The 27950-nt window shown below is 39.1% G+C and overlaps 2 protein-coding genes across 5 annotated transcripts in view; one reads left to right on the top strand and one right to left on the bottom strand.

Annotated features, from left to right (window-relative positions):
• Nucleotides 1-922: 922 nt before the first annotated feature.
• On the bottom strand, nucleotides 923-11437 carry LOC121509421 (L-serine dehydratase/L-threonine deaminase-like). 3 transcript variants are annotated; one of them, XM_041786790.1, is made up of 9 exons: nucleotides 11302-11397; nucleotides 7753-7816; nucleotides 3542-3698; nucleotides 3339-3378; nucleotides 3105-3244; nucleotides 2785-2876; nucleotides 1698-1925; nucleotides 1487-1611; nucleotides 923-1389 (listed from the first exon to the last, which is right to left on the bottom strand). In XM_041786790.1, exons 3-9 carry the CDS (start codon nucleotides 3692-3694, stop codon nucleotides 1196-1198), a joined length of 972 nt encoding a protein of 323 aa, XP_041642724.1. In that variant the 5' UTR covers nucleotides 3695-3698; nucleotides 7753-7816; nucleotides 11302-11397; the 3' UTR covers nucleotides 923-1195. The 3 variants fall into 3 exon arrangements, with proteins under 3 accessions (XP_041642724.1, XP_041642725.1, XP_041642726.1); XM_041786791.1 differs by lacking the exon at nucleotides 7753-7816 and having other exon boundaries at nucleotides 11302-11437; XM_041786792.1 differs by lacking the exons at nucleotides 7753-7816; nucleotides 11302-11397 and adding an exon at nucleotides 3794-4535.
• The window catches only part of LOC121509420 (tetratricopeptide repeat protein 28-like), a 266183-nt gene continuing 249586 nt past the window's right edge, over nucleotides 11354-27950 (top strand). For both annotated transcript variants that reach the window (XM_041786787.1, XM_041786786.1), the window contains exons 1-2: nucleotides 11354-11483; nucleotides 16781-17080. In XM_041786787.1, coding sequence (XP_041642721.1) covers nucleotides 11454-11483; nucleotides 16781-17080 — 330 coding nt within the window. In that variant the 5' untranslated portion in view covers nucleotides 11354-11453. The remainder of the gene's footprint in view (nucleotides 11484-16780; nucleotides 17081-27950) is intronic.

Below are 27950 nucleotides of genomic sequence, written 5' to 3'. Positions count from 1 at the left end.
TTTGATGACCAATTTATGCAAAAATCCAAGAAATTCCAAAGGGTTCACATACTTTTTCTAGCGACTGTATATTTTTCAAGTATAAAGTTGTTTATCTACAAGAAAACTATCTCAGAATTTAAGAATTTAAAAAAGTAGTCTGTTTTGACACTAGAAACAATTTTAAAAAAAACTTTTTTAACTTTTAAAATCTTCTGCAATCTCAAAAATTCAAAGTTTTGGTTCATGTACATTTAGGACTTTTAAAGTCAAAGGATTCCACTTTTTCTCATAAATTAACTTCTTTTTCAATTTTTTCATGAAGTATAAAGATTGATATTTTAGAAATGTGGTGGTTGTAGAAACTAGGGCCGATACGATACCAAGTTTTAAAAAGAACAGCTTAGCTGATGCAGAAGCAGATGTTTATACCAGTACTAAGCTTTTTCATCACCTCTTTTGGTCTGAAACTCACACTGTATGCCAATAATTTCATATGTTTAAGAATAATCAAAGCTGTCCAACAGGTGACATCTGCCCTGTAAAAAAATGCAGATAAAATTGTCTACTGATGTCCATTCATGCCTCATTATTTACTGAATGGGCTGGCTTTGTTGTCAGCAGGGCTGATTCATTCAACTCAATTGAAAATGTATGCTAATGGAGGGCATACAAACTCATGGCATATTTTTTTACTTTTGATGTGTTTAAGAGTCCAGAACTACGAATAATGACACTGACTATCATCAGGATTTTTTGTGAGTTGTGCAGATGTAATCTCTTATGTATTTTACAAACAACCTGCAGGCATAAAACAGAAACCGTCAACAAGAATGAAATAATCCTTTGGGCAGAAAATTCAGAAATATAATTTATTAATTTTTAAATACATTTTAAGTACAAAAGCAAAGGAAAAACATACAACAAATTAAAAAAGCAGCACCCTCAATAAAAATGCCGTCTAAACATGTCAGTGTACATTTCTTTAAACATTTGACGTTATTCTGAACGAGCTCTCTCTAGTTTCTATGCTACAAAGAAATTCCTCCAGCAGCTCTCTCACATTTTCAGTCCCAGTGCTCAGGAGAGTTTCACAGTCTGGAATGATTCGGTCTGTAAAGCACATGAATAATTTTCAGGTGGGCAGTTATGGTCTGAGACCAGCTGATGGAGGAACAAAGGACAAGGTCAAGAAGACGCGAGCTGGTCAGCCTTGCTAGATAACACCCAGCTGTTTTTTCAGCCTCCTCAGCTGCTCCATGCTGATGTTGTTCCCGCCGCACACCACGATCACCACCGGGCCCAGGCTCCTCGCCAGCTTCCCCTCGTCCTGCAGCTTTTTGATAATGTCACTGTAGACGGCTGCCAGGGCTGCGCCACAGGCTGGCTCCACCAGGACCTTCTCATCGTCTGAAAAGGGAGCAAAAACCAGGAGGGATCAGTCCCACAAGCTGATTTTTTGGCATTTTATACCTGTTGTGTGTGTTAGGGTGCAGGATGTACTCACCTACAAAGCGCTCCACAGCTTTCACAGCCTCCTGATCCGTGACAACGGCTGAGAAAACCGTGTGCTCATTCACCAGCTTCAGAGTCTGTGCAGAGACCCTTGTCAGACCCAGCGTGGTAGCAACACTAAAGAGAGAAAAACAATGTGAGAAAAAGGTGCAATTATGCTTAAACTTGGTGTAAGACATTTGTGTGACATTAGTTTTCTGTACCTAGTGATTTCAGGGAGAGTGATCAGCTCCCCAGCCTCCATTGCTGCATTAAGGCTGTGTGCTCCCAGGGTTTCCATGGCTACAATGGGCACATCAGCCCAGTCGGCACGCCGCAGCCCCTCCACCACTCCGTTCAACAGACCCCCACCTCCCACAGACAACACGATCGCTCCTGGCTTCTCCCTCATGTCAAGCTCCAGCTCCTTCACCAGGGACGTGTGGCCTTCCCTGCTCACAAATACAAATATATCCTGTTATATTCATAGAAATTCATGATTTCTTTTACATTTTACATAGTTTTCTGATCTCAGAAGCATTTACATAATCAAATACTGACCCCTCACCCTAAAAGTGGGCACTCAAGATAGGAACCTGATCAAATTTTAGAAAATCCTATTGACTTACATTTTTCCCCTGCCTTTGTATTTGATTCTCTGACAGAAGACATGGAGAAAATCCTTTTAAATTACGATTTTAGCATCCTTAGTCTGAACAATAGGAGCACTACAAACCAGAACTTTTATTGCATTTGAAGTATTTCAAATCTAAGATCATTAAAGAGATGTTAACTTATAAATTGATGTCTGTTCTGATTATGGTGTGTTCTTTTCTGTCCTAACCAGCCCTTCAGGAATTTTCTTGTATAAATAAAGGTTAAGTTCAGAAACATAAAAGCATAGTATGAAATACAAATTCCATCACTGCAGCTGGAAAAGTTAGCTTTTCAAATGTAATTAATCCCTCATTGCAAGTGTGCTTTAAATACTGATAACAGCAAAATAATCCCTTGATTTCAGTAATAAAAAGATATGTTTTGCACCTCTACAGTCACACCCATTATGTAAATGGATTATGAGTGAGTTAGCAGAGCGATAAGATACCACATATCTGACCAAACAACTCATTCAGCGTCTGTTCCTGCTCCATGCATGATAAACTAGGTGTTACTATCAGTTATTTGTACATTTTATAACAATTATACTTTCTTATCATGTCCCTCCCTATCTCCTGATGACACATAGATTATCTGTGGCAAGAATCTATACACATAGACTACATAATATTCTGTTGACAGACTGAGTCTCACCAGATGAGAGGGTCATCAAAAGGCGAGATGAAAATCCAGCCAGGGTTGTTTGCCACAAGCTGCTGTCCATATTCAATGCTTTCATTGAGAGCCTGAAAAAGAAAAAAACCTAATTTGATCTGGTGAATTTGAGTTATTGGTTGGTTTCAGATGTTCAAAAAGTGGGACTTTGAAGGAAGAAAAGTGGGAAAATTACACATACTTGTGCAAAAAACTGATCCACAACACAAAATATTATGCATATCTTTCTGTTTATTCTAAAAATAATTATCTGTGATGATTTAAGGAGTGTTGTACAAATGTGAATGAGAATGTCTCACCTTGCCATGGATGATCACAGTGGCCCCCTCATCCTTCAGCCTCTCCACTGTTGGATTCGGAGTAACACTTGGGACAACGATGGTTGCAGGAACACCAAGCTGACGAGCAGAGTAAGCTGCCGCCATCCCAGCGTTTCCTCCTGTTGAGCCCAAAAGCACCAAAGATTGAACTCAGACACACAAAGAGAGACAAAAAGAAGCCTTAGATTGTTATATGTTGGCTTCATTGCTCACCTGAACAGCAAACAAAGCGCTCACATCCTCGCTCGGCCCACTACAAGAAAGACATGCAAGCATTTTTAAGTCACAGAGAATTGAAACACGTTAGCATACGATCTAAAAGCACTGTGGTGTGACTGGTCCATGCTCAGCCACATAGCCCTCAAATACAGTACCAATCACATTATCTCAAACAAGGAGAAACAAGTGGTACTTACAGTTTTGCATAGGTGTCCAATACCCCTGATCTTGAAGGATCCTGTGGGCTGTGAGGAATCCAGTTTGAGGTAAACAGAGGTCCCTGCCACCTTAGACAGGGCGAGGCTCTGTCTCACTGGAGTGGCCACATGAAGAGGCTGCTGAGTCTTCATCTCTCTAAGGAAACAAAGAAACCATTCCTATTAGACAAATAAAATGTACCATTATCTCTCTTTTCCTAAACATCAGAAACTGCATTTCCTTCAACTCACCAGTCTCAGATGAACGTCAGGTTAAAATGTTCTGAATAATTTGACCCCAAACTCCCTTGTTTCCTGGCTGTTGCATCTGAACTTTATTTATAAGTACTAGTGCTGTGGGCTCGGCTCAGGGGGCCCACTTGCGGACCAATCAAATTCAGGCATTCTGCCAGAAGACCCGCCCACTTAGTGGAAGAAGAAGCGGGATGAGAATGAATGAAACTGTTCCCACTGAATTTCATCCTGTTTTCTTTGGCAACAAACATTACTTGTTGGAAGATTTAAAGTCTGATGTAAGCTAGCCTACTGTATTCAAATTGTTCGCGCTGGTGTGATAAGAAAAAATAAAATAAAAAAAAAGAAGAAGAAAATGAAGCTGACTTTATTTTAGATTAATATTCTAATTTCTAGTAAACAAACTAGTTAAAGCGTGTAAAGCTTGCTTTCACCCAGCCTGCATTACATAATTTTGCCCTCCTTTGTGACCCCCGGGTGACATTTCCCACACGCCGTCCTGAACCTGTCCTCTCCCCTCTAAAGGAGTTGTTCACCCCGCAGACATTACCAAAAGAGTCGCGACTATTTTGGCCCCGATGCCTGACTACCAAAAGCGGGTCCGCGAGCTGCCTCCGTGCGGACGGCTCAAACCTGAAAAATCCGGCTGCTGTCTCAAGAAATAAAGCGCTTCAAAACTAGGTTACCCGGTTCTTTAATATAACATGGATATATTTCAAGAAGGGATCAAAACAAAAAAGGTAAAAAAAACGCAGGTAAACAGCCCTAAAACAGTAGCGCGTGCCTTGTATGACAGCCAAAAACTTTCTCAGGTATTTCCGTTTCCTGGTATTTCTTCTTCTTTGTTTCCATTAAACTACATATTTTTAACCACTTTATATTAAATCTACATGCTAAGAAACAGATATTTTAATGAATTAAGGTTTTCAAAATAAAAGCATTTTAAACAAAAAAACGCTACTGTAATGTTATATTTATAACAATGTGAAATTTGTAAGTACATTGAGTTTTGTTAAAAGCCCCCTACCAGGCCTATAATATTAAAATGCTTGGTTAAAGATCATGCATCAGCAGTAAAGGCTATCACTTGAGTACTTCCAGGTTTACTAAATATAGGTCAGACCGTCTTCAGGTTGCTCATTATGTCACATGAGGAGAAAAAAACAAAACAAACAAGTTACACTGATTTTAAACACATTAATATAACACACAATCTGTTAAAACACCCCCGCTCCATACCAAGATTAGGCCATTCAAGTAGAGTAAGAGAGAAGTAAGATATTAATCTCATCTTAAAATTAAGAATAACCAAATGGGGGGTCTATGTGTATAACCTGCATTGAATAGCCTCTTGGTGTGATTATAAATTGCCTTTAAAAAAGTATTCACCCTCCTGGATGTTTTGCCCTTACATTAATTTTATGAATCAGCCATGGTCAATTTATAAGTTGGCCTTTTTGACAAAATATAAATAAAGTAAAATAAAACTCTTATGTCAGCGTAAAAGCAAATTTCTACAAATTAATGTTAAATAAATGAAATAATATAATAATAGTAATTTCACTGTATGATTTAGGTCATTGTCTTGCTGGAAAATAAATCTTCCCCCAGGTTGTAGTTCTTTTGCAGACTGAATGATATTGCCTTCCAGGATTGTCCTATATTTTGCTGCATTAATTTCACCCTCTATTACTCCAATTCTTCCAGGGTTGGCTGCTGCGAAGCATCCCCACAGCATGATGCTGCCACCACCGTGCTTTTGTCTGATGGACAAAACACACTATTTTGGTCTCATTAGACCAAAAACTTTTTTCTGTTTGACCAGAGTCTCCCACTTGGCTCTTGGCAAACTCTACTCCAGATCAGATGAGTTTTCTTCGATATGCCACTCTCTCATAAAGCCTTGACTGGTGAAGAACCCAGATATTAGTTTTATGCAGAGTCTCTCCCATCTCAGCTGCAGAAGCTTGTAAATCCATCCATGCTGTCGTGGCCTCTTTCACTAGTTTTCTTCTTGTGTGGTCACTCAGTTTGTGAGGATGGCCTGATCTAGGGGGTCTGTTCAGTACCCTGTTTTTGTATTCATCCCGACTTAAACTTTTCAATAATCTTTTCTCTGAGGTGCCTGGGTTATTCTTTTGCCTTTATGGTGCAATGGTAGCCTGTAATACTGACGCTTAACCAGTGACAGGACCTTCCAGACACAGGTGTCTATGCTACAATCAGTTGAGACACATTCACTGCATTCAGGTGACCCCCATTTCACTCATTGTGAGAATACTAGCACCAATTGGCCTTTATGGTGAAATGTTAAATACAGGTATCAGACACCATGCTCAGTTATCTTAACAGAAAACAGTCTTATTAGAACACCTAAAGTTGTGTTTCTCCAGTTTGCATGAAGTGCTGAGTCAGGGCTGGCTTGTGCTGTGCTTTAGACTTCACCGCCATCTGCTGGTGAAGAGCTGCACTTACAAACAATATTCTGTCGGCTGATTTTACGTTCTAGGTGGCACTGAAAGTACAACCCTCCCCCAACCCTGAAAGGGATAAGCTGTAGCCTATGGGTAGATACATGGATGCACAATGTAAAACATCTTTTCTGTTTTAAATGCACAAATAATTTGATGATTTTCCTGCAGAACAATGTTTTATTTTTGTCATAAAAATGCTTAAAAATGTTATCCATATTATTTAACTTTATTATTCCATGTTTTGGACTTATTGTGTTTTTGGTGATCAGGTGCAGAAATTTTGAGGTGTTGGCATCAGGATTAGTTTTCTGTGAGGGCAATCAGGGGTCAGGTAGGTAGTTTCAGCATTGTCACAACCAGGAGCTAGCACGTATGAAGCTTAGGTCTGTTAAAGATGGCAATGCGGTTTGGGCTGTGGTGGTCATGTTGCAAGGGAGGTATGGTCAAGGTATGGTCATGTTGTTTTGGATAGGGCAGTGGGAGCTAGCATTGAAGGCGATGGTTCTGGGAACCAGGCGCCTCCTTCGAGGGGTTGTGGGACTACATGACAAAACACCTGTGAACAAAGGTTCCCACTCAACAACCCTGGTGATGTCCTGGCTCTTGCTGCCCATCAGCTGGCATAGTTGTGTTCAGGGTTTATGAGGAGCCACGTGGTAGGGTAAATAGCATCAGCGTTATCACTACCTGGAGCTTGCACTTACAAAGTCCAGTGCTGTGGCAATTAAGGTTAATGGGTAGGTTATGGAACTATCAGTTGTAGCTGTGAACATAGAAGGAAGAATAACAGTCTAAATGGAGGTAATTTGGGTCATAAGCCCATTTTAAAATCATAAATGAAATGTTGAAGTCTCTTTGAAATGTAATACAAAAAATATTTTCCACTAAATATCCTTAAATGACCAAAAGTAATGGTGTTCATTGGGAAAGCACCATGTCGGGGTTTTAAACATATCAAATTGTACTTTTGATATTTGATTTGATGCAACATTTGATGTTGCAGAGATATTATAAAGTATCTAAAGGTATTGGGTGAGTAAAGATTTAATTCAAAGAAACCAAAAGTATAGATAAGGCACAGTAAGTTAAGTAAAAGGGTAGAAGGCATTACTGACTGTAGAGTGTACTATTAACAAAAAGACACAGTCCCTGTTGATGCAAACTCAAGGTTGTGACCACAATGATATTCTACATGATGAAAAAGAGCTAGTGCACCTGATAGTGTTGTCAAAGGAATATGTTAATGAACATGAAAAAGCCTGATATGAAGTCAAACATTGAAAACATAATTTATCCAAACTGCAAAACCACACAGGAAATGAAAAATAATTTTGCATGTAATATGAAAACAATCATGGCAAATGATGATGAACATCATTTAGCTGGGTACTCAAATGTTGTACTCTCCATTAAATGGAAATTATGGGACTATTGCTTATGATCAAAAACACTGGAAAGCATGTGAAGTCTTTGGACACTTACCATTTTTTTAGTACTTCATAAACTCTTCCATTACACACTTCTGTTCAGTTCAGGGCCTTTAGATCTGTGTGATATATGAGACTTTAGCTCCATTATGTGCATATTAGTATACAACTTGAACATAACCATAACAAAATAATTTTAAAGCTTCATAACTGAACTCATTCAAATAGAAAATGCTTGTGTTTCATGGTTTCTCTGTAATATGCATGTCCAAAGACATGCATATTAGGGCAACTGGTGAATCCATTTGTCTGTAAGTATGAGCTCGGGACAGCGACCCTGTCTCTCACCCACCCTGCTGGGACCATGAGCCTGAAAAGGACAAGTGGTATAGATAATGGATGCATGGATATCACAGCATGTCTTACTGAATGAACAGTGTGGGAAAAACAAGCAGAAAATAAGAATTAAGTGTGAAACTCTTGTTTCTTTCTCATGTCCTCTCTCTGACCTTTTGTGTTGCAGGGCAGTCTTATTAAACAAAAATGAAAAGTGTGAATCCAGACCTTTAAGATGATGACTCTTCATAATTCTGTGAAAAGATCGAGTGAAATCCCCATATTTGATATGGATTTTCAATAAGCATGTGCCTCTCATAAGGCATTTTTATAGCTATATGTTACATACCTTTTTAATATGTATGCAAAACGGCTACACAGCTGTTCTGAGAGACATCGTCCCCTCATTTCATTTATAACATAGTATAGAGGGTAGCCTGCATGCACTTGCAAGGTTTATTTTACAAGTCTGTTTTTTATTTTTGCTCACCTGAAAGGAGAAAGATTGATTTTCTTACAACCAGCAATCTTTCTAGACAGTCTGGTAGTGACTTTCTTGTTGCAGAGCAAACTGACACCAAGATAAAAATCTGTGATCATCTCTCACATCATTTTTACTCTTCTGCTCCCCAGTGCTTTTATTAAAAAAAAACAAGGTGTACAGTGACAGAAAGGAGTCCTGACATATTAGCTTTGTGAGATTTTAGAATTAGCAGACTGCTCTTGTTATTTTTTTTAGAGGAACAGTGTGAATGATATCATTGATATTTGCCCAGCTGCATTCAAGTACAGCAGCATGAATGCCACCTGCATACAAAATTCAAGGCATTTGGGATAGGATTTAAATGAAATGACTGCATTCATGTTTGTGATTACACCTGCACTTATCTGTCTATGTATGAAAAAGAGTATAAGAACAAGACTTGTTTAGTTTAAGTGGTAATTATAAACGTTCAACTTCTTCAGAGGAGTGACTACAATTTTATATAAAAATCAGTGAGAAACTATAAAGGTGATATTTCTGAGCTTGAAACAAAACCAGACTGATTGAAGATGATAGATGGCAGATGACATGCTCCTTGTGCTGACGGTAAATCTCAATAAATCCCACCTGATAATATTTACAACCAATATCTTGTCTATAAATCTGCCTATATCAGCAGTAAATATTGGTCATATGAAGAGACAAGTCATTGGAGTTTTAGGCTGGACTAACAAGCCTACTTTAGTCTTTATTTAATCACCATCATTCTGTACACTTTCAAGTGTGTTTTAAGGACTGAAATTAGTTAATTTGTTCATCGTTAAACTTTAAACAGTGTGTTTTCAAGACTAAAGTTTTAGGTCTAAACTACATTTAAGAAATCAGGGTTGGTGACTTTTAAGCACCATGCTCCTTGGCAGTTGCTCCCCTGCTCTGTGACTTTACGTGGTCTTCTGCTTCATGGCTGAGTTGCTGTTGTTCCTAAATGCTTCAGATGTGACCCATTTTGCATCACAAAGCAAATGTTAGCAATAGTTGCAGACTGCATGGCTAGGTGCTCTCTCCCTCTCTCTCGTTACAGTGCTTAACAAATTTATTAGACCACCTGTCATATTTGTCTCAAAGACCATCCAGCATCATGAAGTGCTTTAATGCGGACTCTTTCATTTTCAGTCAGCTCTCCGCGTTTTACCATTTTGAACAGGAATGAGGGATTTCAAACTGAATTCACCCAAATTTGAGCCGGCTCACTGGGCTTCTCTGAGAAGTCAGAAATGAACCAAGCACATCATTCAACCACTAAAACTCATTTTTCTGTTCAGGAATGCAAGTAAACAACTATAATTTGACATATTAATCACGAAATATTAATGTGCTTTACTATTTTTTCAGTTTTTTTGTAAATCAGTAAATTTGAAAATTCATGGATAACAATAATAATTATATTTTAGCATTAAAAATATAATTTGGGTTAAAGAGCTTCTACATATTGGTGTATTAACCATTGCAGAAACATAAAAATGATTTTGGTAATTAGCAATGCTGGTAACTTAGGGCAGCTGTGGCATAAACCTTACTTTGGTTAGGGTCAGGGTGGTCTAATAAATTTGTTAAGCACTGTACACATACACACACACACACACACACACACACACCCACACACACACACACACATATATATAAGACACTTGAGAAATAAGGTTGAGAGTGTATCTATATACACACTAGAAAAAACCCTTAGGCTTTCATGTGCCCCCCTGCCAAATGCCTGAATCCGAGCTTTCAATGGGATGCAGTGATGGTTGTCCTTCTTTAATTTTTTCCCATCTCTACACGGGATCTCTGGAGCTCAGAGTGACCATCAGGCTCTTGGTCACCTCTCTTTCTAAGGTCCTTCTCCCCTTATTGCTCAGTTTGGCCGGGCCACCAGCTCTTGGAAGTGTCCTGGTCACGCCAGTTTTCTTCCACTGTAGAATTACAGAGGCTACTGCTCTTGGGAACTTTCATTGGAGGAGAACATTTTTTGTAGCCTTCCCAAGAGCTGTGCTTTGTAATAATCCTGTCTCTCACCACTGCAGGCAATTCCTTTGACCTCATGGCTTGGTTTTTGTTCTGATATGCATTGTCAGCTGTGAGGCCTTGTATAGTGAAACTTTCCAAATTATGTCCAAGCGACTTCAAAATGTAGAAAAATCTCAGCAAAGATTGGGAGGCACCTGAGCCAAATTTCAAGTGTTTTGCAAAGAGCCATGATACTTATGTAACGTGATATTTCAGTTTATAATTTTTCATACATCTCTTACATTCCTTAAATTCTGTGTTCACTTTGTAATGAAGGGGAGAATATGTGTATCTCCTACACTTTACTTCCTGTATTTACGACAAAACAATCTCACTTGAGTCGATCATCACCCAGACCAGGTGGGGCACTAATTAACTTGCACACGCGGTGAGATGTGAATTTTACTGTACAACTTATATGAACGCCAGCGGCCTGAAAGTAACCTAACATTAACATATAACTTAACTTTTAAAAACATTTAAACATTTTTAAAAACAAAAGTATTTAAAGTTTGGATTTACGAGCTTAAATTTTAGTTTTATTTCCTGACTCCAGCTCCCACAGACCTTTATGCCTCCCTCTGAACGGAGCTCATAAGTCCGCTATGGCAACAGAGGGAAAAAAGACAAGGAAAAAAAAGGAAAAGATTTGACAACATGGCGCACTTTCCTTGAGAAAAGTTTCTCCTGAACGCTACCCTGTTCAGTCTTTGTGGATTTTACCTCGCTGTACTGTCGACACTCTCACACCGACGTGGACTTCTTGGCTAACTTTTGGACACCTCTTGGAGCATAAACGGTGGGTACAAAGCGGGGAAGGAGTGTGATGGGATGAGAGCGATAATCCGTCGCACAAACCAGAGCAGTGAGACAGGATGGAGAAGCAAACGGCTCTGAAAGAAAAGGTAAATACATTAACGACACCTACTTTGTAACTGTCATGCTAGCTGCATTTTTTGTAGTTGTTGACATTTTATTGCCCCCTGAATAACACTTTTTTTTTTACCTCGCGTCCTGGACAGGAAATACCAAATGACCATTCCTGCGAAAACCTCGTAAAAGTCCTCTATCGATTTTCCAGTCTTGCACACTGTACTGTGCTGCACAGTGAATGTGTGGGCTCCCTTGCAGTCGACGAAAGTTAACATAAATGCGATTTCAAACTCATTTAAACAGTGTTAAGATTATAAAGGGGCTGAAACCTAGATGGTATGCACTTAAGCTTGCACAGTGGCAGTAAATTGTGCGTTTAAATCCACATAGTAACCCAAGTGCAGGCTTTAGCTCCCTTTGGAGTTCACCCCTGGCTATTTATCTACCTATGATGTAGCTGGTAGTGTGTCCTCACCACCCTTCCCACCCTTCCTGCCCTCACAGTAGTCAGCCTCCTGTTTGTTGTGGCAGATGAGACAGCAGCACAAACAGAGAGCTATCCTCCTCTGGTCCTGCTAATCACCTTGATTTTAGTGTAAGGGGGAATCCTACACATTCTTCTACAATAATGAATGGTACCCCTGGTATTTCTTTTGGAGCAGTATTTAAAATGTCAGAATGTGTGACCATTTCTGTCAGGCATCTCTTTACCCTGTTTGTGTGTATCTGAGAGGTTGGTTTCATCTCCTTGGATATAAGCTACAAACCCAGCTTGTTTTAAAGCCCCTGTACACTCCTCCCCACTGGTTTACCTCGTAAATTTTGCAGCAAAAGTGATCTACAGGTGTTAATTGGCTATAAGTGGTGAAGAATAATACGCTGCAGCCTTTAAAGTCCAGCCTAAGGGAAGCAAAACGGCACATTTTTTCTTTGGTGTTAAGCAATAGAAAAAGTTACTCAACAGGAGAGCATGAAAAAATAGGAAAATCTGAAAGTTTAAAGGTGCAAATAAGAAACTGATTGTTGCTACACTATTACTTGAAGTTGAATCTACTGCACAGCCTACCAAAAGCCCTCATGTCTGCCGCTTTACTCCTCAGGCTTCTGGAAGTAATTACCCGGCCTGCCCTATCCCAGAATTCAGTCTGAGGAGGTGTGGTGAGAAAGAGGTAGCCTATAATGGAAGCTGGCCCTAAAAACATGCAACCCGAGTGGATTTCATGATTCAGTAATACTCAGCAAAGCGTCTCTGCTTAAAAAAATACAGAACTCATCTATCTAATAAATCAGACTGTGTAGGTAGGATGCAGTTATGTAAAGACATGAGAAGTTATAATCAACCTTGCATTTGTACATGTTACTCAGATAAACTAATAGTAAAAGAATGAGAACAAAAATGGATTCAATCTTTGATTCATGCCTCTTGCTCTGAGGCTGGAATCATCTTGTGAATTATGATTTTTCAGTGAAAGCATGATGTCTCTTTCCAGGTTGTACCTCAAGCTATCATATAAGATTAAAAGGTCATAAAAATCTCAATAGATTGGCTGTTTTTTATTATAGGCAGGCATGAAAGATACATCTGGAAGAGAAATATTTCTTTTTGTCTTTAAAAGTTCGGTTGCAAAGTTATTTTTATGAGCTTAGTAATGTTTGGGCATCTCACATTAACTCCAGGGCACTCAGTAGAAACTGTGTCATGACAGTGTGTTATGATGATATTATCGATTGCAGTGAAAATTGTTATTTACAACACTCCTAACAGGACTCAATGAATAAAACTAAATTGGTTTTTAAAAAAAACCCTAAGGCAGGTTCACTTTATTAGATTAACATTTGAGTCTTTTATGCTGTATGAAGAAATACATCAGCTCAGCTTTTCCCAAACTTCAGTAAACTGCAGCTCAACTGTAGTCCTGAAAATGTTTTGGGGGCCACTAAAACCCTTCTACAGCCATAAAATCATTCTCAAATATATACCTTTTATTTTATATATTCATGTATTTCATATATCTATTTACCTTATCATATTTTTATTCCTAAAGAGGAAATTTTAATACAAATACTTTTCTTTCAGGTACATTCACATTACTCGCAAAGTGTTTGTGGAGTCAGTAAGGACAATAAATGAGATTTTTTGTTGTAATTAGGCGTCTGCAAGGATACTTGCATTTTCTTTTTTCATATTTATTTTTGTAAATGTACCTTGTGGCCCAGCATGCTCATCCCAAGTAGCAATAATGTCTCTGAAGACACCTATAAATTCTTAAAATTGGAAAGTGAGCAGCACATTTCATAAAATTTCATCAGTTAATCCAACAACAGTTAAACCATGACACCAACTGAGTCATATCATCTGCTTTTTTTTTTTTTTTTACTTCTTAGACATGAAAAATTACACGTAATCAAGTATTTTATGATCATTTAAAAACATGATTTCATGTATTTTTTTCCCTAAGATTTTATTGTAAATGACCTCTGGTACCTACAGTACCTCAGGGGCCCACCAGTGGGCCCGTATCCACACTTTGGGAAGCAGTGCACTAGATTTCTGTGTTAAAGATAGATGCATGAACATATAGGCTGCCATTGTTGTGCAATGCTCTCTGGGTAGTTGTGTCAAATGGTTGCATTGTTCTTCTTCCCACATCTTTCTCTATGGAGCGTCATCATAGATGACTTAACCTGATGCAGTTTTAGTTCAGAGGGCACTAAGGCAAAAGGTACTGTAATGTAGGTCAAGCTGAATATGATCAAAAAGAGATGGGAAGAAGAATGATGCCATCAAATAAAATCACTACGCAGAATGCATTATGCAAAAATGGCAGCCAACATGTGAGCCTATTTTAAAATGTTTCTCAAAATGTGTAGATCTATTGTTTCTTTGTAAAATATACATGTTCAATTAAATAGGACAATATGATTGATATGTATGGTTCTACTTAAGACACCTACTGTTTTAAATCTTTTCCATTTCATTGATGAAGGTGAAGGAAAAATCTAGTTTATCGTGTATGATTTGAGAACATCAGTGTATTTTAAAGGACAAATTGAACTTTCTTGTTTGAAAAAAATGATTATAAAATGATAGAAGGTCAAACTGTATATTAAACCCCTCTGCTATTAAAAACTTCTTTTTACATTGACTTTCAATTACAGGTGCAGCACAAGTAGGACAAATCTCTCAAACAGTAGCTTAATTTGATTTAATAGTTTATTTGACAGCGGCCATGCAAAACAGAACTGTTAAGCCAGAGTTAGCTATAAAGCAAATTTTCATCTGTGGTCCCTGGGCAGAAAGATGTAAAAGATATACAATACAAATGATAAAAACAAACGTGCTAACATTTAGCATTTAGTACAGTGTTTCAGAAAGTCCTTTTTTTCTGAGACGTCATGATTGTATAGATTTCATGGAACTAGAATCATACTCTGCTTTTATTGACTTTAACTACTAACTGGGTACTGTTTAGGTTTCTACCTATAGACACTGGCATGCATGGGCTGTGTGATGTTAATGTTTATGTATTGGCTGTTGCACAGAGTCGATGTATTAAATTAATAATGCTCTTGGATGCTGACCTTGCAAAGCAGATGGATACACCCGTTTCCTTGTTTTTCACTGGCGAATCCATCTTGCAAAGCTTCCATCTGAACCGTTTGGGCCCGGTTAGGGAGTGACAGGCCAATCAACAACGAGGGGCAGGACTTTCAGGCACAGCCGAGTTGTGACGTAAAAAAGCAGCAGCAAGAGCTGGTGCAGTTATGGAGGAAGAGATTAGCGTGGATGCTGCTAAAGCGCCAGTTTTATCAGAACTTGACGACATTTCTCTGTTAAAAGAAGAACAAAGAACAGCAGTGAGTTGTTTTCTTTTCAAGAACGACAAAAGGTGAGTACTTACATGTCTGTAGTGGCCATGTTTTGCGTTATCCCTCAGTAGCTGCGCACGCACAGCTCAATAGCGGCTGCTTCACGTGTTTTGTTGCTCTTATTGGCCCGTAGAGATGTGATAGACAGAATGTTCATCCAATCACTCTCAGATTTTTTTTCAAATTCTCTGTCTTTTCTCAGACGTTTCCTATTGAACCTCTCCCAGATGGATGTGTGAAAGAAATCCATCTGGCGTGTCAGGTTACTGAGATGCTTGAAGGCCCTGGACATTGAAGGGTTGACATGGCTGACACACCTCTTCATTGTTGCGTGGAAGTCTAGTACCTGTGGAGTGGAAGACCAGGGTGGTGGTTCCCATTTTTAAAAATTGGGACCAGAGGATGTGCTCCAACTGTCTGGGTATTACACCTCCTGGGGAAAGATTACCCAGTAGCAGCACATAAAGCAGGATGAGGGTCAGCATCTCAGAATCTGAAGCCTTGGTTCTTTATCAGATAATGGTGGATTGTGGATTGGTGAGTCCTTGTCTCAGAGATTGACAGGCTGATTGGTGCAGTGTCAGCAGTACTACAGATGTTCTACTGGGCCGTTGTGGTGAAGAGGAAGCTGAGCCGGAAGGCAAAACTCTCAGTTTGTCAGTCGATCGTCGTTTCACCCCTCACCTATCAACACTCTGGGCAATGACCGAAAGAATGAGATCGCGAGTTCAAGCAGTTAAAATGAAAGTCATCTGGAGGGTGACTGGTTTCCGTCTCAGAGAGAGGGTGAGGAGCTCGGACATCCGGATGGAGCTTACAGTAGAGCCACTGCTCCTTTTGTGAAAGAAGCCAGCTGAGGTAGTTGAGGCATCTGATTAGAATGCCTCCTCGAATCTTCTTAGTGGAGGTCCTCTGGGCTCGCCCAACTGGGAGCATACACCAGGGTAGACCCCAGACGAGGGACTATATATCTCATTTAGCCTGGGAATGCCTTGAAATCCTCCAGGAAGAGCTGGAAAATGTCGCTGGAGAAAGGTATCTGGTTTGACTTGCTTAGCCTGCTGCCACTCCGACCTGGCCTTGGATAAGCAGAAGAAAATGTATGGATGGATGGACTGGTGATCTGTGTGTGCATCTTCAAAGAGCAGCAGACCCCTACATTATTGCCATCATGTGCAAACTTACATTTTTAAGAGATTATTTTAATTTCAGCATAGACATAACCTCTTAACTATGTTTTTTTGTAAATTAAACTAATTTCATTTCAAAAGTTTCTTTATTTTTTTTGAAAGATGACCCAGTTCAGTGTCTTGTGGCACCCCACTCTGGTTACCACTCTTTTAGTTAATTCTGCTTGAGTAGATGAGTTGTCATGGTAGGAAATTCCTGTTAAGTTTCACAATACTTTGTAATTCAATTAATAATGGCTCTGTCCCTCTCTCTCTGCCCATTTCTCTAGTTTTCAGTCTTTGGCTCTCGGACAGCAGGCAGATCTATCCGCTGTGTTTCTGGAGACGGTGGGGCCAGGTTTGGTCTCAGCAAAGCGGAGTTCATGGAGAAAGTGCAGCAAAGCAATGAAGCATGTCAGCGTGGAGACTTTCAGATGGCCGTTCATTTGTACACCAATGCCCTGCAAGCTGACCCACAGAACTGCATCCTGTACAGTAACCGCTCAGCAGCACTTCTCAAACTGGGACAGCACCAGGCGGCGCTGGATGACGCTGAAAAAGCTTGTGAGCTCAATTCTAAGTGGCCCAAGGTTAGTGTGATAAAACTACTTTAAACTATCACGTACACGAAAACAGACTGCAACAAGGAGCAAATCTTATTTTTCCCTTCTGCAAAATTATTTTAATTTCTTTCAACTTCAGCAACACAGCAGATATTTTAAGTTGGTGGAGTTTTTTTCAGACATATGGTTGTTATAGTAAAGCCTTCTTTCTAAATTTTACAGTGAGGCTCTTTTAAATGTGGAAAATTGGATACAAACAACATTTCCCTGCTCGTGGAAAATGTGAAAAAGTCTATTTTTGCAGCATGCACATAATCATTTTGCTACACCTAACCCTGTTAGCACTTTCTGACATTAAAAATAACTGTGTAGAAATAATCAATCTTTTCTGAAGCTTTGAAGCTCATAAAGGAGGACATGTTTTAAAGGTGACACATCATACCTCTTCTCAACTTTTAAACACAATCCCCTGTGGTCTAAATGAAACATCGGTGCTGTGCTTTAGTCAAAATGGAATAAGCATAAAACACCCGAGGAGGTTTTTGACCCCATTTAAACCAGCTCTAAATAGCCTTTTCAGCTTTTCAGAACATGAGCTTTTGTGGTGATTCTCTGTCAAAGGAAATTTACTCCTTTTGACTCCTTTCTTCTGATATGAGTACAGCTGCATGCTTCCATGGCTGTAGTTGGAAATACCTGGTGAGGGGCAGGATTTATTATGACTGTCGGTGATGTCACAAGAAGAGCAGATTCTAAATAAATGAACTGTCAGATTTAGTTAATTTCACATTTTGTGGATCAGTAGATACTCTAAATATGTAAATATACAGATTCATCTGAAAAGCCTTTCTTGTTTAAATGTTGTTGATTGGGGCTTACAGCTTACACAGATCAAAAATCCACTATCTCATAATATTAGAATATCACAAACATTTGTCCAAGAAAAGCTCCTTTTGCACAAATTACTGCATCAATGTGATGCTGCATGGAGCCAGTCAGTCTGTGGCACTGTTGGGTTATTATGAAGCTCAGGTTGCTTTGATAGCAGCCTTCAGCTTTCTGTATTGTACAGCACTGACTTTGGACTTGATAAAGCACAGTGGACCAACAACAGCAGTTGACATGACACCAAAGACCATCACTGACTGTAGAAACTGAGAACACTGGACTACAAGCAACTTGGATTCTGTGCCTCTAGGATCTTCTTCCAGACACTGGAACCTTGATTTTGGTCCAGATCCTTTTCTCCTCAGCCCCAGTGAGACGCTGATGACAAGATTGTTCAGAATTCAGTTCAGGATTGGCCTGACACTGTTGACACGACACTTGTAGCTCATCTCCTGAGACTGTATGTGTGTGGTGGTTCTTCATCCACTGACTCCAGCCTGAGTCCACTTGTGAAGTTCCCACAAGTTCTTGAATCTGCTTTGTGTGACAGCCCTCTGAAAGCTGAGCTCATCAATGTTATTTATGTACCTTTTCTTACCATACTTTTTCCTTCCAGTTAACTTTCCATGAATATGCTTTGATACAACCTCTGAGAACAGCCGGCCTTTTCAACAGTGACCCTCTGTGACTTACCCTCCTTGTAGAGGGTGTCAATGATATTCTTTTGGACAAGAGTCAAGTCAACAGTTTTCTTCTTGATTGCAGTTGTGTGTACTGACCCAGAGTGGGAGAATAAAGGCTAAAGACCCCTTTGCAATTTACATTTTCCCACAATATTCTAATATTATGAAATAGATTTTAGATTCTTGTGAGATATAATCCATCATCATCAAGATCAAAATAAAAAAAGTCATGAAATGTTTCACTTTGTATGAGATGAATCTGTAATATATGGAATTGTAACTTTTTAAGTATCTTTACATGATATTCTGATTTTTTAGATGCTCCTGAATGTCCAAAATACTGAAAAAGAGGGTTTTTCATCATGTGTCATCTTTAATCTTAATACATGTTTAGAACCATCTGCAACACTTCACGGGAGCTAAGTGGTTTTCCTTTAAAAAAAAAAAAAAAAAAAAGAAATTAAATAATTTATTGAGGATTCAAAGTGTTTCAAATTCTGCTCACACTGTCCCTCTTTAGTTACTCTCCTGATCGATAGAGACTTTTTCTGGGGTCTTGTCTTTGATCATGTCCGAGCCATGTGGACTAACCTGTGATAGATTTCACATTACTCAGCCACAGAGATCACTGGGTGACCAATTCTTCTCAGTGATAGAAATGCATTGATTTCATGATTTAGCATGGAGAGATACTTTTGTCTTTCCAGAGAGAGATTGATGATAATGTGGTGGAGTGCTATTGACGATAACTTGTCGCTGCCGATGATGCATCAGTGGCCACCTCTTCTTTGATCTGAGGTCGTGTATTTTCACATGCACAGGTAGGTTTCCTCTGTAGCAACATGTCATCGAATCAAAAACTGTCACTTGCTCACTTAGATAATAATGTGTGCTTTCATAGTTTTTCAGCCTTTTAGTAAACAAATGGCTAAACCTCTCATCAATAAATGTATTCTACACATGTTTAGCACGCAAGCTTTTAAATAGGTCATGTTTTTTTGTTATCATGTGTTTTGCAACTGGTATTTAGTAGTTTTCAGTCAAATGCTTTTTGTCTTCATCATGCCCATGTTGTTCCTCTCACTCTGCAGCATCTTAGCATTAGCATACAGTACATCTCACTCATTCAGGAGTGATTTCATAAGCCTCTGAGGCCTTTGAGCCCAAACTATAATTGAAAATCACTGCCGAAATTATTCTCCTTTCTGCTTTTTATACGCTATCCAAGTACAATGAGCTCTTTGTGGTCTGACTGGGGGATGGTTGGCTTAATCTCTGCAGTGTAGCTCTGCTTATTCTTGGATTTAGAGCCTGACAGGTTTGATTTTCATACTGTTAGCAGACTCTATGTGGATGTATAGTCTGACCTGTGTGGTTTAACTTGTAACAGGAGACTTGGGGATTAATATGTCTGTGGCACTGACAGATACACAGAGGGCTGCATGCTCTTAATTTAAATTAAGTTAATCAAATCACCACTAGGGGTCAGTCTCGTCAAACAGGAAGGCGGTTAAAAGCAATTTGTGCAGCACAGAAATACATTCATGTTATTTAATGTTTAAGATTTTTCTTTTTTGCATCAGTTGGTTTAAAGAAAACTAAATGTTGGTAATGGCTGGCTTTCATCAAAAAGAAAACATACATCAACACAGCCATGATGGAGAGTTCTGAGGGAGGTGTTTTTTCTTCTTGATAAATGTGCAGGTGGAGGTCAGTGTCACAACAAATCTATAATCCGCTTTTCCCTCTGATATGTCAGAAAAGAAACACATTTAGCTCAAATAAAACTCTGATCTATCTGTCAAAGCTTCATCTCTTCTATCTATGTGCTGTGGAGGATCTGAATGAACAGTGATGTTTAATACAGCTGCTGTGTTCAGTGAGTGCTGCTTCTAGGAATTGATTAGTAATGGTAGTCTTGACACTTATGGTGTAGGCCTCAGGGAGAGAGGGGGTTCGGCGTCTTACAGTCCATCTGCTTTGCCCGGATGTGTGATGAAGGAACAGGGATTAAATCACAGGAGTGTGCTGGCATTCAGATCCTGTGTGAGTACATAATATCATCAATCATAGCTCCCTATGACTGCACTCCTGGATTGGCCCGTCAAACAATGACAGGCGTGGATTTTGTTGCCCCAAGCACCAGCGAGCAGCCCACCCTCCTGAAGTCCACAGGCAGCCTGTGAATGCAGCCCCCTTGTCTAATATGTCAGCTTTCTCTCCTGTAAGTGCCAGAAAACACAATCTAAAAGAAGAGAGAAAATGTGGGGTTTAATGACCCCAGGCAGCTTTAGGCCCTTTGTACCTCAAGCTCTAACTGAATATAAAAAGCTTAAATGAGAACAAAATAGGGTGTCACTTCATAGACAAGGGGTCCACACTCTGTGTGTGACTGCTCATGTTTTGGCTCTATGAACCAGACTGTGAGAGAGGAAATGTACAGGCTTTAATCAAGCTTCTTGTCCGAACATGAGTAGTAGTTTTCTGGTACAAAAAGAATCCTGAAACTTAACACCAACTTTAGGGTTTTTTAGACTGTCAGAAATGTTCGATAGTGTGATACTTTTTGATATGTTTTTGAGAATATTCAGTCCTCTTTGTTTTAATAATTGACATATCAAAAAAGATAGAAGGATGGACAAATACATTGGTTTAACAATATTAGCCTTGTTGACAAACATCTGCAAATAATGGGACAACAGTTGTCAGTAGCCAATGTTTATCTGCTTTATGCTTGCAACAGTGCAGTACATTTCAAGAGGTTTTTTAACTGCTGAATAGAACAATAGATTTTTTTACTGGGTAGAAAAAGTCGCTTGTTGGACAATTTATGATCTGTTTTCATGGTCAAACCTGATAGAAAATGTTGGCATAGAATGAGTGTTATACCAGAACAAGTGATAAAATAACATCTGTACTGTTATCCACCATTGGTCGTATTGGCAAAATAATTTTAGTCATCTATCACAGCCGTTTCAGACTGCAAACATAAGACGCATGCCTTGGCTGCGTCACAGGATGATTTTTGTTTTGTTTGCATGTTGACAAGTCAGGGCTTTCACACAACCTATGTGAGCATCACGTCTCACCTGTGCCTGATACGCATGTCTCACATGCAGAGAATCTAGAGAAACAAGGTTTTTTTCTTTAGCGAGCTGTGCACTGTTCTTGACCAAACTAGACAGGAAAAGGATAGAGAGCCATATTTACCCTGCTGTAGCAAATACATTTGTCCACATTGATAGAGTATGTTTACAGTCTGTGTCTTGATGACCTAGATGAAGGCCACATGCTGAAGTGCGTCTGTTTAAGAAAGCTGTTCCACTATCAATGAAGCTTTACACTCTGTTAAAATATGTTAGAGGAAAGATAAATAAAGTACAATTCGTGCTTTTCAAAATAAAAGCCAGGTTTAACATTTCTTGGAGAAACTCCCTTTGTTTGTACAGAATGCTTTTATTTGGAATTCTTCTTGGCACAGTTGTGCCATACACTAAAACAAGTCACTTTTGGGGAGGTTTATTGATGTAAAACTTAGGAAGAACAACAGGGCTATGATAGCAGGGAGATGTAGCCAACATGCAGCACACATGCACTAGGTGTGGGATTCTCTAAAGGCCCCACAGTACGATATTATCACGATACTTGGGTCACGATTCAATATTATTGCGATTTAAAAAATTTTGCAATACAGTGAGTATTGCGATACCATATGTTGCGATCTGTACCATTTTTTTCAGCTGTTTAGCTGATTAGCATTAGTCTTGCCCTCATGTTTGTCACATTTCCACAGTATTTTATTTTCATGTAGCACTTCTTGCAAACCTCATGTGTCATGTCCATCTCAAGCATGCCCTGCCTGCATTTCTTTTTTTTTTTTTAGGATTATTTTTGGGCATTTTGTTCCTTTATTTGATAGAGGAGATGATAGTGGATAGAGTCGGACACAGGAAAGGGAGAGGGGAGAGACATGCTGTGAGGGGCCTCAGGCCGGATTCGAACGTGGGCCGCCCGCGTACATGGGGTACACGCCTTATCCTTTCTGCCACCTGCGCCCCCCCTGCCTGCATTTCTAATGTCCTTCCCCTGGTGCTGCTATGTTTGTTGTACTGACTTTCTCCTGCTCTAGGACTGTGGCCTCTGCTGACCTCACTGGACAAACAATTGTTTTTATTTTTCCATTATCATAGACTTCACTTTATATTAGCAATTAATTAGAAAAAAATGATACAATATATCACCAGACAAAATGTTGCGATACTATGCTGTATCGATTTTTTTTTCCACCCCTAATACGCACCTGGTATGAAAGCCGGTGCAAGCCTGAGTCAACACGTGCACCACCTGTGTGCAGCAGAATACGCTGCCAATCTGAAAGGGACATCAGCTCTAATTTTTGCAATTAATGCATCTCGAAACAGAACTGAAGCTTTATCCAGACTTCAGACCTCTGTGTTGATATTTTTTACCAAAAGCTGCATCAAGCGAAGGAGAGATTTTTAAAGGAAATAAAAAATATGTAACATTTTGATACAGAAACATTGCCAGTGCATTTGCACAGTTAAGACAATGTAAAGAAGTTTGCCTGAATTTTTTAGTAATCCAGTATCTGAATGAAATTTGCCAATATTTTGTGCCTGCTGTAGAATATCCTTAAAAGTGTGAAAGTCTGGTATGTAGACAATGTTAGTTCAGATATATTATCCTTTCTAATACTAATTTAGATACCTAAAGTATTGGCCGATACAGATTAGTTATCTTATATCACTGCATTCAAAAAGAGCCTGTTATTCATGGGAAAAAAAAATAATTACAAAAATTTTGTTGCACTGTCATTGCACTTTGTGATAGCATTGCACAGTTGTTTGTTGTTATGAACACATGATAATTTAGCTGAAATCATGTGAATTTTTTTAATAAATGGTTAATCTATGGTTAAGGCTAAAGTAAGAATTGGAATCACATCAATCCTGACACATTTTCAGAAAGAAAACTGTGTGAAATACAAGTAATTTTATCTTGATGGGTATTTTGTCTTCCTACAACGCACCACATGTGCAATTCAGTCATATACCAGCAGTAACTGAGGAGGCTACACCCTCAGTAGATGGATTCACTGCCTGCTCTGATTCTCCATCTGGTCCCACCCTCTCACCACGGCTGCCTCAGTGACATGTTAAACAAACAGCCCTCTCTGCCATCACTCCCATTCTCCTGCGTGAGCGCTGATGGGAGAGCAACCAGGGAGCCAAACGACAAGCGGCACTGCAGCATCGAGGGAAGCATCTCTGTCATTTGCATATCGTCTGATTATATGCTATGATGGTGCCTATCAAGAGTATTCAGTCTCCTCAAGTGTTTATGCCAGAGTTCTTGTGACATCCTCATAATGACGGTTTAAACCCATCAAGCATCCATTCCCAGAAGAAGCTATAACATGCTTTTTTTTCAAGTGCATGTCAGCACTTGCATGATTTTTCTTTTACCAACATAAAAATGTCCCTTTAAACCAGTAGAGGGACCCTGGGATTAACTCAGACACTTTGCATTGGGAAAGGTCATGGTGTGTGGAGAGCTGTACCAGGACTTTAATTACAGCAGCAGCAGTGATTGTGTGAAGAGTGGATGCTGACACCTGGAAGAGCCATAAAGCATCTTTTTTCCCTGCATTACTGAATGGCTGGTGACATTGGCTGTAACTGTACATGAAAAAGGAAGGGAAAGAACAGTGTGTGATTTGTAGAGCTCATCCTTTGCCTCTCTTAGCAGCTCTCTGCTTCTCATGTGGATGGAAACCACTGGGGTGTATTGTTCTTCTGTTGGTGTGACAGTCCGTTAAACCAGCTCTCATCTAATCTCGCTGGGTGCGAATAAAGAACCTGGCTTTTGATCTGGAGAGTGGTTATAGCTCGTGTACCTTTCTTCTGGCTTTCATTTTCAATATCTGAAATATTTATCTCATAAGATCTTGGTGACTTGTCCTATTAGTTTGATACCTGCTGAATTATTAACTGAGAACATCACAGTGAAACTACTGTAAGAGGGAGAAAAGATGTGGGTTTATGCTGTTTATTTGTAAGGAAGAGAACATGAATTAGCCTGTTTTTGTAAAACTGGGATAGTTTCATTCCTGTATATTGAGTTTTCTCTAAAATGACCACCCTTGAGAGAGGCTTTTAGAGTGCTAGGCACGCTTTCATACCTACTACCCAAAACTTCCTGATCCTGTTAGATATGTCTTGACAACTTACTAATTGCCCTAAATATTGCATTGATTGATGCATCAAAGTGAAAGCAGGATTTCTTTTTATTTGTCTAAATTCCTAGGTTTTAAGGTCTAGGCTGATCTGTTTTTACCTTTACCGTCAGTCAAACCATTCTTGCAAAGCTCAAATCTGAAATATTTGTGTCTGGAAAAAATAACAGAACCAACCACTGTGACTGAGGAAAAGGTGGTAGCTTCGGGCATGGCTCAAGCTCTACTCGGACAGGATTATATTACCTAGGGATTTTTGGTAATTTGTGATAACCCTGCAGGACGTTTGTGGTTTTAAGTGGTTTCCCGTGAGAATCGTCCATGTCTATAATTTGCAGAGTGAAAATTCCAGGGGAAATTACCTACCGTATATCGTATCCCGTAAATCAGCACATACATAGGTCTGCAGGTAATACTAATCCCATGTGAACTTGCATTGCTGTAATTTAAGGTGGTAATTGTGTTTTTTAATTTTCCGTGCTGCTTTTTCTGCTGCTTTTATTCTGATCAAAAATTGAAAGAGGGTGCGTATAAGTTTTATCAACAATGTTTCGAATTTATAGGTTATTAATAGTGCTTTTTTAAAGTTGATTTCAGCTTATGTTAAAACATTGCTTTATTTTACTTATTTATTTAATTAACTCTTGTGTAGAAATCTACACGCGTGCACTGCTGCTCTCCTTATTTACACAATGCCTTTACTCTGCCTCCCAGTTTTCTTTTTTCTTTTTTTTTACAATTGCCTGCTCTTATATTGGTATTATTTAACCATATATTTCATCCATAATGTACATTTGTGTCACTCAGCATTCAGTGATTAAGCTACAACAGCTGATCAGTGCAAGGAGAGTTGTGTTGCATGCCTAACAATACCAGATTTGAGAGGTTCATATTTAGCATGTAAGGTCTTGCTTCTCTCATACATCAATGGGAGAGATGCTCCACTTTCTTCTTCTTCCTCTTCCATGTCTGACAGGCTGCAGATACACACAGGTCACAGACACGAGCTTGATACGTAATTCAAGAGTTTGGGGATATTTTCACAAAAAATGATAAAAATATCTTTCTATGTTTATATAAAACACTTTAGCACGCCATCTTTCGGTAACTCCGGTTAACTCATGTATGGGGTATGATGTTACCTGCAGAATGCAATGGGCATGACATTACTTTTTTTTGTATGAACTCTAGACATAAAAAATTCACTGTTTTCATTGCTGTAGCCACACAGCACCTTCATGTTTTCATTTAGAAATGTCTGTAAATTTAAGCATATAACAGAATTCACTTATTCCGTGGGAATGCACTGCAACAAACATTGACGTCAGGAAATGATTCACAAATTATCAAAGGTCCACAAGAAAAATGATGCAGATAGCGCTGTAGTTGTACTGCAAGCCAGTGAACAATGGCTACCTCCTGTGAAGCAATTATCTCAGATGAAGCTATAACAGCTGTTTTTGCAGAACTGGACAACATTTATGTTTAAAAAAGAGCAAGGAACGCTACGGAAGTCTTTTCTTGGCAATAGGAATGGGCGGTAACACTGTTACATTGTATTCGGGGGTATTTAAAAATAGTCATGATATTGCTTTAATTACAGTCACAAAGACGGTACCGCGTAAAAAGTGCACGTTTATAAAAAATGCCTTGAGAGTCTATGTCTATTCCCACCAGCAGCACTACTGTATGTGTGTATGTGAAGATGCTTTTAAAGTGATGACAGAACTCCTGCTAGTGATGTTGGGCCAATTTGGCAAACAACGAATGCGCACAGGCGCCTTGCACAAGTGCTGGCACAGCGCTACATGGCACTGTGGTATGGTCTTCTTTAAAGACAAAGTGTTACATATGTACTGCTGTTTTTACTGTGATCCACAACAATGTAAGTTTAAAAGTACTTTAATTCTTCTTCCTGAGTGTAGATCAGTGATAAAAAATACGAAGTTTATTAATAACCACACGCCCTGTATCCTGCAGCAGCAATGCCAGGCACAGTTAAAGCCACTGAAGGTTTTTAAAAACGTTCAAATTTATTTTTACTGCTTTTATGTTAAGTAGATGAAGTAAATCGATGCTAATTGGTTATTTAAGGCACTGAAGTAGTCCCTAACGTTTTATAAGCTTCCTATGAAGTGAACTTGTGGCAGGACGGAGCTCAGCATTGTTGTGCTACGTGGTAATAATAATTAAGGCCAATCTTTTATCTGTTTAAAAGCACACTGAACATTGCTTAACATTCCCAGATCATTTATGATAACAGCTGATCATTACTTCTAATTTTAGCTCTGGAAAGAGGGGAGGGAAGAGAAAGGAAGAGTGCACTTCTATGCGAGGAGGAAAAAGAGGGAAATGCTGTTTGCACCTGTATCCTGAAGTAATGGTTTACTTCTATGGTAACATGCTCACCTGTTAATCACTTCCAGCCCTCCTGTAAACGTCACCCTATAAACGTTCTTTTGAGCTGAAGCATTTAAAGGAAGCGCTATAGAGGTGCACGCCCACTCCGACAAGTGCTTGTATTATTATTTTTTGGTGGACACCTGGCGGTAATACCATATATCCCGATAAAATTTGGGGATGTTATGACAGTATCAAAAAACAATAAATTCAGAGAACAACATCCCTTGCTGCATATTTATGATTCCTGTGATTTGGTTAAATTTGGGGGACGTAAATGCAGCTAAAACCAACTAGCATACCTGCCTGTAGGTGCAAATAAATAATCATAAAATATGAAAATGTATTATAAGTCATGAGAAGGCAGCAGAGCCTTATTATAATACTATGCAGAGTTAGTTGCACGCCATGCCCTTAAATCAGATGTTGCTTCCGATCTTTGCTTTCTTGCTTATCGTTGAGCTGTATTGAAAAGTGAAGCACAGGAAGGCTTCTACAACTGCACTCCTTCACGAGGCACTACTTAATAGATGAGGCTTATTCATGATCATAATTGTCAGAAGTAATTGCTGATGACTTTCTGAAGTTTTCAGAGCAGCTCAGACTGTTTAAAATTAAATGATCAGACTTAAAGGGATGGGAAATGAGTTCCATGCGTGCTTGACAACAG

Source organism: Cheilinus undulatus, linkage group 5 (genome assembly GCF_018320785.1).
Source record: "Cheilinus undulatus linkage group 5, ASM1832078v1, whole genome shotgun sequence".
Classification (NCBI taxonomy): domain Eukaryota; kingdom Metazoa; phylum Chordata; class Actinopteri; order Labriformes; family Labridae; genus Cheilinus; species Cheilinus undulatus.
The sequence above is the reverse complement of the archived record's forward strand: the minus strand, read 5'-3'. Positions and strand labels throughout refer to the sequence as shown.

Coding starts and splice junctions, on each gene's coding strand:
- LOC121509421 (XM_041786791.1), bottom strand. CDS start 3,694: ATGAAGACTCAGCAGCCTCTTCATGTGGCCACTCCAGTGAGACAGAGC. Junction 3,379..3,541: donor TTGGACACCTATGCAAAACT/GTAAGTACCACT, acceptor TCTTTCTTGTAG/TGGGCCGAGCGAGGATGTGA. Junction 1,926..2,784: donor TTTGATGACCCTCTCATCTG/GTGAGACTCAGT, acceptor ATTTGTGAGCAG/GGAAGGCCACACGTCCCTGG.